This window comes from Nannospalax galili, unplaced genomic scaffold (genome assembly GCF_000622305.1).
Source record: "Nannospalax galili isolate Female #2095 unplaced genomic scaffold, S.galili_v1.0 scaffold567, whole genome shotgun sequence".
Taxonomy (NCBI): Eukaryota; Metazoa; Chordata; class Mammalia; order Rodentia; family Spalacidae; genus Nannospalax; species Nannospalax galili.
In genome coordinates, this window is record NW_008357638.1 from 489,190 (window position 1) to 505,280 (window position 16,091).

Here is a 16,091-nt window from a genome sequence, read left to right on the forward strand (position 1 = left end):
CTTCTTCATCATCATCATCGGTTCTGGGAATGGAACTTGGCCCTGCATGTACTAGATATACCAGCTTTTGAGATGGAAGAGTCCTCTGCTCTAGCTTTCCTTATCCCTGAGTCCTGGAGTTAGCGTCATTGTTTTGTTTGCTTGTTCTTTAAAGTTACATTGACTCTGGTACATGGCAGCAGCTTACAGACACTGGCCAGGAACTTAATCATCATCATCGGTTCTGGGAATGGAACTTGGCCCTGCATGTACTAGATATACCAGCTTTTGAGATGGAAGAGTCCTCTGCTCTAGCTTTCCTTATCCCTGAGTCCTGGAGTTAGCGTCATTGTTTTGTTTGCTTGTTCTTTAAAGTTACATTGACTCTGGTACATGGCAGCAGCTTACAGACACTGGCCAGGAACTTAGTCCAAATTGAGCAGCAAGTCAATAAGACCTCAAGGGATTTGTGTGCATGGTTAAGCACGAGAGGCCCATGTGCTGAGGATTACCCCTCTCATGGCTATCCATGGTACCTGGGAAACCTGTTGCCTCCACATGCACACACACGTGTGCACATATGCCCCCACAGGAGCATGTATATACATGTATACACATAAAAATTAATTGTAAAAGGCACTCACTCCACGTGATTCTAATGCTGATCCAAAGTTAACAACTACTGAGTTCATGCTTACTGTATGGCAGGCCTTGCTTTAAGCACTTTATAACAATTAACTCTCTTAATCCTGTGTCCCTTCCAGTGGTGCAGATGTCATTACTGTCCAGTATCTTATCCAGTGTCATACGGCACACGGATTGGCATGTGATCTCAGGCACATTTGCTACTGTCCCTTAACCATAGAGCTACACTGCCTTCACAATCTGCTCTTGGGTGCACTTGGATGAGGAGCAAAAGCAAACCTGCCTTGCAGTGTGCTCATACATAGCACTGATTTCTCTGTGCCTTCTGTGCAGTAGGTCCATGCAGCCCCTGTCTTCTGGGACTGCCACCTCAGCGCATTGCTTTGCTGACCCTCATTTATGACCTGCTCATTCCACTTCAGTACATTTTCCCAGAATGCCCTCCCTTCTTTCCCACTCAGCCAAAGTTTAATCTTTCCCTGCTGGGTTCAAGTTCCCAAGTGCTGGCTTCAGTCCCTTAAGATCCAGGCCACCCTGGCCTCTCCCCTCCAAACAACCAGGCATGCTCTACCTCAATATACCTTTGGAGTTTGATGACACTCAAGTTTGTAAATCATGTACTACCTCATTTCATTCCTGAAGCAGTAGCTCAGCTCCACTAGGGGAGGAACTAAGTCTTATGCTCATTTCTTATTTCCCTTCTCAAGTCCTGCACCATGTGCCAGGTGTATAAAATTGGTCGTACAGGAGAATACGTTGCTCCTGCTCAATCAGGGCCACAGGGCACATCAGGGAGCAAGGGCCTTCCTTTTCCACCCCAGTCAGTGGTGCATAATGCAGTGAGCATCTTCTATAATTATTTTCTGTTCTTACCTGAATGGCTATTCAATCTGCTTTCCAGTGAATTGGAAACTGAGATCTAAACCTCTCAATATGGGATGGAAAGCATTTCCATTTGGGGTCTGCTTCTTCTCAGCAGGTGACTATCCTGATTCATCCAGGTCAGCCTGTTTCCCCACATGGCTTCCATCTCTGCTGTTGTTTGGAGGGTATTAAGAATATCCCTTTTCACCCTGTACAATTTTCTGTTTAAGAAATGGGAGCTAGCTTAATCAGTAAGGGCATGCCATGCAACCATGAGGACCTGAGGGGGGGGGCGCGATAGAGAAATGGCTCAGTGGTTAAGAGCACTGGTTGTGTTTGCAGCACCCACATGGTGACTACCAACCATCTGTAACACCAATTCCAGGAGATCTGACACCCTCTTCTGACCCCTGCAGCCATTGCATGACACAGGTGCACTTACATACAGGTAGGCAATACATCATAACATAAAATAAAAAAATAACAATTGTTTTAAAAAGTTGATTGTGGTGGCAGAAGCTTGTAATTTCAGCATTGGAGAGGTGAAGACAGGTGGCTCATGGAGCACATTAGCCAGCCCCGTCCAGCCTAATTGCTGATCTCCTGGCCAGTGAGAGATCCTACCTCAAAAACCAAAGTGAACATGCCTGAGGAATGATACCTGAGGTTAAGCTCTTTCACACATGTGCATGTGTACCCACACACATGCACCTGCACACACATGAACGCACGTGCACATAAACAATAATTAAAGTGTCCTGATTAAATAAATAGTAAATAGTGGAATTTCCCTACGTGTCCACTGGTCTCTCTCTTACTTCAACTAAAGGATGACCGATTGTTTCCTGTGAAGGCCTGGATGTTTCCTACCTTGCCTTACTGCTTGGCTCTTCCTTCTGTCTGGAGTGTTCAGTCCCCTCTGTTGGCCCCAGGCAAATGCCATCTTTACTCTCAAAATCATATCATGCATTTCCCAGGCCTGCATTTGCTGCTAAGTTCCCCAGGAAAACATCCCCCTCTCTCTCTTGTGGTGCATCGAGAATCCATGTAATTAGCATAATTTTTAATGGTACTTAGCAGACATTGACTTGTGTTATATTCTTGTATTGTATCTATTTGTATTTCATTTCTATCATTTGATGGGAAGATGATATAGAAAAGGCCTAGGAATTGCACATCTTTTCTATTCATTGGCTAACATACTGTACGTACAATAGACATTTCCTGTTTTTTATCTGGGAAATGACACAAGTCACATGTCTGGGTCTCAGATCCAGCATCTGTAAAATATGCTATTTCTGCATCCATGAGGGTCTAACTAGGAAGACAAAACATCATTTTCAAACATTTAGTGCAGGATTACACAGAGATGGAGCCAAGCAGGGAGCCCTGAGGTCACCCACCATCAGAGAAGCCACCATCTCTTGGGCAGAGGCAAAGGGAAAATAGGACTAGTGGTTCATCACAGGTGGAAGGCAGGGCTCCTGGTGGGTGTTCTGAGGTACCTGGAGATGCAAGAGACATACAGCCACCTCTGGGACATCACAGAGGCTGGCTTCTCCCTTTGTCCCCACCTTCTAATCTCCTGTCTGTCTTTTGTTGGATACAGCAGGAAGTCAGCTGTATAGGATCCAGGGAGTCCCAGCCTCAAGGAACAGTGGAAGGACAGAAGTGGGTGAGGGGTAAATGAGCCCAGTTACAGCTCTGAAGTTCCTTCTAGCTTTTCAGATGTGTGGTTCAACCCAAAGGTTGGACAAATTACCAAATGGATTGGTACAGTCTCCTCACTCACTTTGGAATGTTCACAGTTGCTTGTAGAAAACAGAGGTTTAGGAAAATTCAGCCTTGGACTGAGGATATAGCTCAATAGGATAGCTGTGCTTAACATGCACAAAGCCCAGGGCTTACTCTCCAGCATAAAACAAAACGAAAAAAGAAGAAAAAAGTCACCAGTCTTTCCTCTTTTTGTGAGCTAGATCACTGACAGCAGCAGGGAAGTAGGTATTAAAATACACACACTCGGCCTAAGAAAATATAGTGACCTTAACCTGGTGTTGTGAACAAGACAAGGATACAGATGTCATCATGTAGTTATTTATTGAGCTGTGTCCATGTCCTCTCTACCCTCCCTGTTTCATGCCTAGGCAAAGTTCAGGCAATGTACAGCCTGGCTGGAGGGTGAAGACCCTACAGACATTTCCTTCCCAGGTCTTGCTTTCTTCTACTGGAAAGCAGATGTATGGTAAAGTGGAATGGCTATGGTATGGGATGGTGGCTAACACCTAAGATCTAGGGGGACTCCAAATCTTACTTCTAGTCAGGAGTCTCAGCTTGTCCTGTGTGCCCTGTTTTCAGCGTGCTTGGTCAGGAGGCACAGTTTGATTTTTAGCAATGTTATATTATGGGGAGGATAGCTTGGCCTCAGAGAAGTGGCCTCAGAGCAGACAGTAAGGCAGGAGAGCAGCAGCTGTGGCTGGGATAATCCACTTTTCAATCTCCATGGGAATCCCTAGCCTGATTTGTTTGTTTGAGACAGGATCTCATATAGTTCAGGCTGGTCTCAAACTTGCTATGTCATTGAGGATGACCTTGAACTTCTGATCCTTCTGCCTCTATCTCTGAAGTTCTGGAATTACAGACATGTATAACCATTCCTGCTCCCTGTCCTGACTTTATCTGTATTTGTGCTGATAGAGTAATCCATCTTCATGGACAGTAGTTATATGAATAATGCATGTGAAAGCACAACTCCCTGGGGGTATGATACTGCTGCTGGAGATGACAGTGGTTGAAGATGAAATGTAGGAATTTAAAAGCACCTCTGTTTGGAGTCAATGAGAGAGATCATCAGAGAAAAGTACTTGCTGTAAAGTCTGATCACCTGAGTTTGATCCCTGGAACCCGCAGTGGAGGGGGAGAGCAGACTCCTGAAAATTTCCCTCTGACCTCTACATGCATGCCATGGAATGCACCCACACTCACACACATCCTACACACATCCTACACACACACACACACACACACACACACACACACACACACACTCACACACACACACACACACACACACATACACACAAACACACCACACACACACACACGCACACACACACACACACAAATAAGTAAAAAAATTCAATGAGTTTGGACGAGTGCCCTGTGCTGGTAACTGAAAATAATCACTACTCTCTGTCTACCTTTTACACTTATTATATTCTTTTTCCCACCCCCTTGTTTTCATGTTTCTGTTTCAATAGGGCTACTAGTCCCGGCAGATTCTTGTCTCTTTTAGTTCTTACATTTTACCCACTGTTCTCAAAGCACAAAACCCTGCCAAGTTGGTGAGCCCTAAGGAACTTCCAGTTGATGCAAGCAGCCTCCTCCTGCCCCAAATTCAACCACAGAGGCACAGAATCAGAGCGTCTAAGGGCAGAACCTACGCATAGGTCTGCTTTCCCTTTTGCAAGTTAAGAGAACCAGAGATTAAGTCCTCTGCCTGAGAGGGCGCATAAATGATCAGACCAATCAAAACTGCTAGCTCACCAGGTAAAGAAGGATCTTTCTTCCAGGGCCCAAGAGCCAGTTATGCTATGAAAGCTACTATGTGTTACAGCCTCCCTTAGAGACTAGGTTACAATTCTCCAAGTCAACAATTCTCCAGTGTGTCCTATGGAGTTCTGGTGGTTCCTTAAAACTCTTTGGGGGAGTGGGTAAGGTCAAAATTTTTATAAAAATACACAAACACGAGGCTGGAAAGAGGCTCATCACTTGAGACCACCAGCTACTTTTATAGAAGACCTAGGTTTGATTCCCAGCACCTACATGGTAACTAACAACTATCTGTAACTCCTGTTCCAGGGGATCCAGTGCCTTCTTTGGATCTCTGAGGGTACTGCATGACATGGATGCACTTACATACATGCAAGCAATGTACTTGTATGCATAAAATAAAAATAATAAAATATTTTTTAAAAATACACAAACATTATTTGCCTTCTTCACTGTGTTGATCTATGCACTGATAATAAACACACACACACACACACACACACACACACAGAGATGGTAAATTGGTTCATACCAATTTACTAGTGTCAAGGCAGCAGTTCCAAGCTATCTTAGCTGTTGTAGAATCCTTCACTGCCATATAACTATAGTTAAAAGGGCAGAGTATTACATAATACTGACTTTCAGGCACAAGTAAAAATTGGCTAACTTTATTAAATCTTGATAACTCAGGAAAAGCTTTCAATACCCATGTTATCAGACAGAATACATACACACAAGAAATCACGGCTGACTTTCCTGAAGTGACCAAAACCCTCTGTTACTTACTGTCTTACTTAAAGCTGAACTAGCCACTTTTTTCACAAGTATAATTTCTATTTGAAAGAACAATGGACAGGAGCTAGAGAGATGGATTGATCAGTGGGTAAAGCACTTGCTGTATAGCTGTGAGGACCTGACTACAGATCCCTAGAACCCACATAAAACTAGACTTGGTAGTGCATATTTCTAATCTCAGTGTTGCTACGCAAGATGAGAGGCTGCAACAGGAGAATCCCCCACTGCCAGAAGCTCTCGGGCCAACTGGCCTGGCTTATGCAGTGGGGAAAAACGGGAGAGCCTGTCTCACACAAGATGGAAGACAAAGACCAACAGCTAAGGTTGTCCTCTGACCTCCACACATGCATTGTACATGTCTGCACTCTATCTCTCTCACACACATACAGATGGGAAACAGAAATTAGAAAGAGCAAGGGACAAATGATGGCTTTTCAGCATTGGGTATTTTACAGATATTTTCTCAGAAAAAATGGAAAAAGTAAACCTGACACCCCAAGGAAAACTGAAAGTACCTGCTACAGGTGATAAGATGCAAACTCTCCAACTATCATCTAGTCCTTCTCTGAATGAGGGACTCCCAGTTTCCTCAGGTATCTTTTGGCCTCTTCCCTATCTCGTCTCTTCCCCTCTTTCACCTTCTTCTGAAATTCTTCTCACATATATCTATGTGAAGACAGATTTTCTTCATCTACCAGAACAATGCCTTGCATAGAATTAGGAGCAGAAGCAGATCCAAACCCCCAGCTGTCTTCTCTTAAGCCTCATATTAAAGGTATCTGGGAAAGTGTGAAATTATACCTGTCAGAAATTTTACTTTGTTTTGGAAAATATGCTTAGATTTCATAAACGTGATCTATACTAATATATTATGAATTTAAGTGAATTAGTAAATATATTAGAATTTTGCTCTTTTAATTTTGACATGATACATATGTCATATCAGATATAAGCCACATTAACAAAGGTGCTCTGGCATCCCCAATTATTTTGAAGAGGAGAAGTCTTGATATCCAAATGCTTTTAGCATCTCTAGTTTAGTATGATTCTAGGGGTGCAAACTCAGAAATCCTGTGTAGATATAATAACTGGACCTCTTTTACTTCAGTAAGGAAATTATTAATTTAGAAAGAGCCTAGAGAATTCAAGTTAAACTTTCCGACAGGGTGGAGGAATGCTACTGCCCCTCTCAGTCAACAGGAGAGACATGTGAGGAAGGCCTGATACATTCATTGTTCAGGGAATCTCTTCTGGATGCTTTCCTGTCAAATCACTGTGGAGCTCACAGTTCTGTCTGCCAGCATCTTTCAAGGATTCTATAACCCCACTGGCCTCACATCATTTTAGCTGGCTACCACTGAAGTCTCTTCTGTGATCAGCCTTTCCCCTTCTGGAGTGCATGCTACGGCCTTATATGGAGTGTATCTACAAGGCTCTCTGAGAAATTCAGATATGTTGTCTCTTGTGTCTCCTTGGCTCTCTTCAGCTCTTAACAGAGTGCTAGGCATCAATGAATACTCTCCACAAGTCTACTAAGTGACAGATGAGGGTGAAGACTTAGAACAAAAATGCCTCATTGTTATTTACACAGTGATTCCCAGCATTTCTTTTCTCTGAATGACACTTTTCTTACAGTATACACAGAGCTGGGCTTCGGAAGGCTCCACCTGCTCATCCAGCTTTACAACTTCATGCCTTGATCATTTTGGGGGAAATTACTTAGCTCCTCTAAGCCTAGGCTTTACACATGGGATATAACTAGATTTTTTAACATAGGAGCATTCAACAGATATTGGAGTTTGCCTCTTCTATAGGATGCTTAAAGATAATTTTCAAGGACATGTCAACCACAAAGCAAAACTCACAAGCATTTATTAACCAGTGAAAAGTTGGTGCTGCTTTGTCCAGTTCCCTTTCCCCTTCACTCAGTGGATGTAGAATCAGAAATTTTTTATCAATTGAAATATGGGCCGTAAAATTATCACTAAATCATAACAATCTGTCATGTATCTAATTTAGCTACTAAAATATTATGAATATAGTTATTTTCTTCACTAAAAATTATATTTATTTTCATACCTTGGTGTTTTTTGGAGACAAAGCCTTGCTATTTAGCCCAGGGTAGCCTCAAGTTTGTGATCCTCTGTCTCAGCCTCCCAAATGCTAGGATTACAGGTATGTGCCATCACACCTGGTTCTCCTTGTGTCTTGAGAATGAGCTGTTCATCTCCTTTCTTATGTGGCCTCTTGTGCCTCCTGGCCTTGTTTTCTTTTCACTTCTCTCCGCACAAGTCCTGCTACCTTCAGGGGAGGTGGTTTTTCTGGCAGAGTTTCATGGCCTGAGCAGGTCAGAACATCTGAATTACCTGAGATTTTCCTGTAGTCCATAACGTTCTTTGATGCTCCCTGTAAGCTCTTAACTGAAGTCAAATCTCCAAGAATTAATTGAAAGGATTCATGACAGGAATGATGGGTATAATATGAAACTGTTGCAAAAATAATTTTTCTTCAGGTAAAAATTCAGTTTTAACTGGGGAGACCCAAGCCTAACTAATGATGACGAAGAAGAGGATGTGGTATGGGAGAGCAAGGACAGTTCACATTAGAATGGCTCTGATCTTTAGAAATAGATTTTAATTTCTCCATCTAGGGATTCTGATTTAGGAATTTAAAATAGAGTTCTCAGGATTCTTTTTGTATCTTTCTCTGTTTTGTTTTGTTTGAAACAGGATCTCACTATATAACCTAGTCAGGCCTCAAACTCATGTCATCCCCCTATCTCAGTTTCCCAAGTGCTGGAATTACAGATGTCTGGCAAGTTGTCAGTATTCTGCACACCTCTAGAGAACCAAAGGCTACATGACCTTGATACTCCCATGCTCTTTTGAAGAATACTTCTAGCAAACAGTTTCTGTTTCATGGAGTCCCCTCACAGTTATTTTCTTACTGTATCAAGCTTTTGTGAAATAGACAGACTGCTGCCTTGAACTTGCTTCCCCATGATGTTGGCCAAAGCAGAGCCTAGATTAGGTGGAGGTCATGGCCAAGGTCGACTTGTCTAGAAGCCAGGTTACTGTCTAAACAAGGAAGCCTTGAAGTTGGAATTAGCCTCTGACTCTTGAAATGAGGACTGTGTGAGCAACCACCCAATGACTGAAGGCTTATGAGCCTGTGTAGGCTTGGGAAGGTAAAGGATTCCCTCCAGTGAAGGAGAGAAAGGACAGTTACAGTGTCAGAACTGCCTGAGTCTAACACTCACCCCTCCTGAGTTAGATAACTGTACATATTTTATAGAGAATAGTTAATAAAGGTCTAAGCATTTCTTCTAAGAAGAAGACTCACAGCTCTTGCCCTCTGAAAATCATTATGACTTCTGAACTGGAGAAGGCAAAGTACAAGATCAGCAACATCACAAGGAGGACAAACGGGGTAAATTAGAGTGCACTTAATGCAAGTTGTATCAAGATTTTATTAGGACTGCAGAGCTTGGGGAAGGATCCCAGCAGGAAATGAGTCAATAAGGCATGCCAGGTACCAGGCTCCATGTGGCTCCAGTCAGTAAAGGGAAGAGCTACAGGAGTGCCATCCCTCTTGGAACAGAGAATGCAGGCTCAGGTTGTTCCAGAGTTTTGTTCCTTCCCTGCTGGGCCAAAGCGGGGCACCTGGCTTGATTCATGTTAGTCAGGAAGACACATGGGCATAGGTTTCCAGCTAGTGGAGCTCATGGCTGTGATTTCGATCTTTTTGTCCCATTACATTAAGGAGGAAATGACACTGGCCTTCATGCATTCAACCCCATTGTGGAGCTGTTTTTATTGTCTCCTGGCAAGAAATGGACCTTCTTAGCATGTCCTTAAACAAGAGCTACCTTGAGGTAGAATGCGTCAGTTATTTCCATACCATGCCTCACACAGAAAAATAATGTTCTTTGCAACATTTTCTCTGTTTTCAGCATTTTCATTTTGGAGGTGGATTGTGGAAAGCTGTAAGGGGAAAGGTCTATGCTCCCCAAGAGTTCGGCACTTGGGGTAGCTGATGTTCAAGGGGCAGTCAAGGGCCTACAGCGCTTTTCTAGGGACACCGTACAGTTGGCCATTTTTCAAATGCTACGATGTGGCAAAAGTTGGTGCTCAAGTCTCCACTTACCTATCCATCTTCTTCCTAGCTGTACCCAGAGCGATGCCGCTGTTTATCAAGTCTCAGCGAGAAGCTGTGAGGGGATGATTTGCTGCTCAGCTTCCATTGAGGTCGAGTGTCTGCCAGAAAACCCACAGGTCTCTTCTGACCCCAGAGATGGTAGGGGCATGTCTGGAAAACATGAAACAAAGATGTGTGAGGAAGAAAGCGCAAATCAAACTGAGGAGAAAGGTCGCCCTTATAAGGAAGAAGAAAATATGGCCCCTAGGCCACCCAGGTCAGCTGATTCCTCCCCCAACAAATTCAACCTCTCATGTTCACCCCAGGTATTGGCAAATCATGGCACCAGTGTTTCCAATTCTGAAAATCCCCTGGATGTTAAAGCAACAAGGCAAAGGGCAGAGGCTTGTGATTCAAATAATACACAAGAAAAATCCTTTAATTCAGGCAACACTACAGAAAAACAAGATGCATGGCACCACAGGACAATGCATACAACTGGCCTGGGGTTAACCGGCAGTGGTGACCTAGGTAATGATGGTTCTGATGACAAGGGCTTTACCGGTAGTCATCAAAATCCCAAAGCACAGAAATACATCAGCTTCAGTCTTCCGCTGTCTGCGGCAACTGTGTGCGCTTACCCAAGTGACTGCGATTCCGTCAACACACAGCCTGGCCCTCAGGTTTTCAGTGAAGACTCTGACAGTGACTATGAACTTTGCCCAGAGATAACCTTAACCTACACGGAGGAGTTTTCAGATGATGATCTGGAGTATCTGGAATGTTCCGATGTTATGACGGATTACTCTAATGCGGTTTGGCAAAGGAGCCTGCAGGGGACTGACCAAGTTTTTTTATTAGAAAGCGATGACGAAGAGGTGGAATTCAATGAGTGTGGCCTCGGTGGGTGTGAGCATTTCCTCAGTGAAATGGGTTGTGGGCCTCGGGTGTCAGGTGACATAGGGCCTGTGGATACCACCACTGGCTTCTCTGGTTATCACTCACAACTCCAAGAAGTGGGGGTCAGGAGAAGCAGTGCCTCCAGGCACATTTCCTCACCCCTGCATGCAAGGATGACTCTTACTCTGGGACCTCACCAGGATGGAACAGCTACGGTGACTGAACAGGGGAGATGTCCATTCCCCACTGTTTCTGAGGCTCCTGAAAATGATTGCTCAGGAATTCAAGTAGAAATTAGAGACTGCTCTGAAGCAGGAGAAGAATTTGCCAGTGACAATCTGCTAACCATGGATAAGGCAGTGACAGAGGCAGAGGTGAAACCCTTGTCTGAGGGGTTAGACAAGTTAGAGGTGATGCAGGGTTCAGAGAGCGTGACTGGGGAAAGATCAGAGGAAAAGCGCCCAGGCAGCAGGAGGGGTACAGCGAGACCCAACAGAGCAAAGCGGCCCAGAATGAAGGAAGATGTCAAGAAACAGCTGCTTAAAGAGAGAGCCCCAGAAGGCACCCTTGACCCCCTTCCCAAGGAACCGGCTAAGCACCCGTTAACCAGGAGCCATCCAAGAGAGACTCCACACATCAAGGCAGGAGCCTGGACTTCTCACTTGCAGGCAGAACAAAATATTCCACTCCCAGCAGAGCAAGACTCCAAAACCCTTCCACCCCAAGAAGATTTGCTTTCCAAGGAAGGAGACACAAGCTTCGAGGGAGAAGGGATGCTGGTTAATAACTTATTTGAAACAAGTCAGGTTCCAGACCAGACTGACCATCTTCAGGTAAGATCTGTTTTTAAAAATTGCAAAAGGAAAGGTGGTGTGCGTGTGTGTGTGTGTGTGTGTGTGTGTGTGTGTGTTTTCTACACGGTCATAATCTTGTACCATAATGTAAATCAGAGTAAGTCTCCAAGCACCCTCAGAGTACTTGTGAATGACAGCTGCTGCTGCTCCTGCTAGGAAGGAAATCTGGTTTTGAAAAAAGGCCCAGATAAACCCTAAGCCATCCTAATTATAGCAAAAGAGCGGTAGAAGTGAGAGGCACTAATGGGATTCTGGACAGCTGGAAAAAGAAACCTGATATTTTGTCTACTGCATGTGTTTTACTAGGCAATGTTCACTATTCCAAAGTTTCTCAGGCAAATGTTTTGGGTGTAATCTTTAAAGGGTAGGGGAACCCATTCTTTTTGACTGTTTTGAGGGTGCATTTTGAAAATAGTAGACTTTAATGGGAACTCATAGTTCAAGTGGAAAGATTTCATTATGTCTGAAAGACTTCCAGGGTTTACTTTGTGGTGCTGCAGAGAGCAAAGTTGATTGTGCTATGGGATGCTTTTAATTAGGTGTTTGCTTTATTTTGCTTTTCTTAGACCACAGGTATAAAAGAGGCCAAGAAAAAGCTATATCTTCCCCTAATACTGATTTGGGTACGGTTTTAATGCCAATTTTAAGGAGACAGAATTACATTAATAGAAATAACTAATGCACAAAGGATATTATGTTTGATATACCACTTGTATTTTTAACCACAAATCTTTATAAAGGATTCCAAATGGAGTTTGGATTGATGGTGTACTAGGGTCAAGATTTGACTTTTGGAAATTTTTTAAAACAAATGCATTAAACAGTTTTTTTTTTTTTTTTTTTTTTTTCTTGTTATTTCTCCTCCTAAAGTTTTGTAGAGAACGTGATATTCCCAACTACTAGGGAATCTATACCAAGAATCTTATTTTTATAAAAGACCAGATAGACCAAAGAAAATAAAATATTCCCTAATGCAAAATTATTGAACTCTCTGTGAGGAAATAATAAAAAAACAAGAATCTGAATTTCTAAAGATCCTGTTATAAAATATCCAATCTACAAATCTCCAGATCTGAGGTAGCTCTTGATCGAGCCATTTGTGCTGTTTTTCTGGAAAAAAAACAGCCAGACAAAGTGCCTCCTTTCTCCAGGCAAACCAGCCTGGTGTATTGAGTTCTTTAAATGGTTTACTTATCAGTTCACATATCGGATCACAAGTCTGTGCCTAAGGCAAACAAATAAAGAAAGTTTGGCTAATGTTAATATAAAGTGTCCATGTTAATTTTTCATGTCATTAAATATGGCATTTCCTCTTCTATTCATAAAATGTTCCACCCTTGTCAGCCAACCGCCTTTTTACAATTGTTTTTACAGTTAGAGCTGTTTTGTTAGTTATTAGGGGATAAGGGCAAGATAACATGGCCCAAAGGGAGTCAGTAGAAAGGCAGGAGACAGTTGACAATGTTAGCTTTAGAGTCACCATTATGGGAGGCAAATTCCACCTCCTTCAACTACTGAAAGGAAGGAAGGGGCCTTGATATGTTCAGGCTTGCACCTGAGATGAGATTCAGAGACGAGAGACTTGTGGCCAACAGATTCACCTGTTGGCTGGCAATGCAGCTAAATAAAACCAATAGTCTCAGGGACCAAGCGTGTCTGTCATGGGCAGTCTGTCAGGGTTCGTAGGGGACTCCTTACCTTCCACACACACTACATTGAGGAGTCCATACCCACCCCACCTTGATCACTGTTCTGTAATTGAGGTAATTAAATGAGGACTGTGAACTTCCTTGTTCAGAAACAATTTGCATTCTCTACAGGTAGTAGGGCTGTGTCTTATTTTGCAGTGGTCAATAGCAGAGCTGACCTCTCACTCAAGGGACAGCTACATACTTGAATGGGAACTGGACATTTGAGAACAGTTCTGTACAGGCTTAAGTTAAAATGGAATCTTTGTACCTGAGACATTTGTTTTCCTTAGACAAAAGTAGAAAGATTTTGACTCTAGCATATGAAAAAATTCAGATTCTTTTAGCCATGCAAGAAGTTCCTATTTAATTATAGGATACACACATGTATTTCTTATACATTATAAAACATGGCCAATGGATAGCAAATGGCTGTTATTGCAAATTTGACACAGAAATGTGGAAGTCATTGGCAATTACATGAAATTTTTTAATAATGTAGCTCAGAAAAAAATTATTGTCTTTTTTTCCATATCTAAATCCAAAGACATTTTAAATATTTAGTCTCTGACACTTGAGGCTTTGGGTGCTTAAAGATTTTTAAATGATTAAAAATCCTGGGTTAGGAGTAATACTAATAAATTTGCCCATACTTGAGTCTTGCCTGATTCACTTACCTTGAGCTGTCTCTTTGTACGAAGTGACTGGCAGCCTATTGTTCAGTATTTTATCTTCATCTGTATATTGCTTTTAGCATTCTAAGAAAAATTCCATACCTCTAATTTTCCATGCTATTATGCAAGGGTATCTTGCAGAATATCTCTAATACATATGTCTTCAGGTGTCCTAACTTCCTGTCTTCCCTGCTCTCTTTCACAATGCAAGGCCATCTTGTTAGGAGTTGTCTTGAAATAGTTCCTTACCCAAGCTAGGATTGGAGATCCCCCAGTTTCTCTACATTTATGGAAGTTTCCAAAGTTCCTTCCCGTTTGGGAGTGGAAAACAGAGAGGGTACCCCAGGCTAACTTGAATCCTTGTCAAGGGGTCACACCGCCAACTCTTCATCTTGGTTTTGAGCTCAAGCTCTTAATCCAACTCAGGCAAGACCTGACAATCTGCCCATCTTAAGTTTCTTTCCCCAGCCACCCTGGGGTAAGATCATCTTCACTTTAAAATCAGAAGTGCTGTGTCTGTACTCCTGCATAGCTGCATTTCTTTTTGGGGTCATGAGACTACGAGTGTACAGTATGGGGTTGTATTCTAAAGTCCTGGGAGTGAAGAATCTTCCAGACCAGGAATTAACACTAATCATAGAAACTGACCAACTTGGTGGAGTGGAATTTGTTTGGCTTATGCTGTTACTGATAAGTCCCAAGTGCTAGAATAGTGGCTGTCACCTGATAGTCACTCAATCATTGAGTGAATAAGTAGCCATACAATAGGAAATGAGCTGCTTGGTTACGCAGGACTCTGATGATCATTGATCATTTAACAGCCTCTGTTTCCTGAGCTAATTATTTCATTATCTTCACATAAAAGATGCTTCTGCCAACTATCCACTAATAGGATGCACTTCCATTCACTCTTCTAGCCCTGGAAATGGGTTGGTTTATTCTAAAGCCTAGCTATGTAAACTATAGTTTATGACTCCCTACTGAATGTGGCGGTCAGGACAAATTTGGAAATAGTAAAAGGTTTCTGAACATGCAATGACCAAAAATCAACTCAAAATCAAATACATAATGAACTGAGGTGTTTCTGGCTGTACTTACCCATGTTGCATTTTGGGATTTCGCTGCATTGGTTCCAAACACACATGTGCAATTTACACTGTGCATGCCATCACACCATGTACCACCAGCAAATGCTGCCCCAATCACCTCAGCTCAGATTTGAGGCTATTATAAGTCAATTTCAATGTTTTTACTATGCATATAAAGTTTTATGCTCTTACAGAAGCATAATAGAATAATTTTGGAAAACAAAGACAATATTTTCCTTCTCTAATTCTACAGTGTCTAAGTATCAAATTAATATATCTTTGAATTGTATTATGTTACAATGTTTGATTTCAATTGCAGCTTGAGTTACTGACATGAGTTACATAAAAATCATTGAGGGGGCCTATGCACCAGCCCAGCCAGGTAAGTGTAGCTGTTATCCCCAGCAAAGAAGCTTCTTTTTACAGTAGATGCAGGTTTTTATAGAGATCTACAATTTGCCAAAATGCGGAGAATAAGTGACTATAGGGTGCCCAGCTCCAACTGGTACATCTACAGTGTAACCCCTACACCTAAGACTCAAGAACATTGTGGAAGAAGGAGCAGAAAGACTGTATGAGCCAGAAGACCAAGATGCCTGCTGCTAGATAGTGTCTTCTAGATATGTCAGGGATATTGCACTCATGAAATCTCAACACTATGGTTGCCTAAACAAGACCTACATAATGCCGACACTAGTCAACATGCCAAAGTGGATGTGGGAAATCTTACAAGGTCCCACTTCTAGATGAAGAGCTACAGGCAATTAGTGGCTGTTTAGAGAGGGAGAGTCCCTGAATAGGTTATCCAATCCTAAATGGTCAGCCCTAAACATACACACATATGAACAACAGTAAATGGACTCAGTGGGTTGAGTGTGTGTGTGTGTGTGTGTGTGTGTGTGTGTGTGTGTGTGTGTG

The 16,091-nt window shown here is 42.6% G+C and overlaps 1 protein-coding gene across 1 annotated transcript in view; it reads left to right on the forward strand.

Annotated features, from left to right (window-relative positions):
• Alpk2 (alpha kinase 2) overlaps nucleotides 1-16,091 on the forward strand; it is a 127,252-nt gene that overhangs the window by 14,944 nt on the left and 96,217 nt on the right. Inside the window, exon 3 of the mRNA XM_008855362.2 lies at nucleotides 9,998-11,702. Within this exon, the coding sequence (XP_008853584.1) occupies nucleotides 9,998-11,702 (1,705 nt within the window). The remainder of the gene's footprint in view (nucleotides 1-9,997; nucleotides 11,703-16,091) is intronic.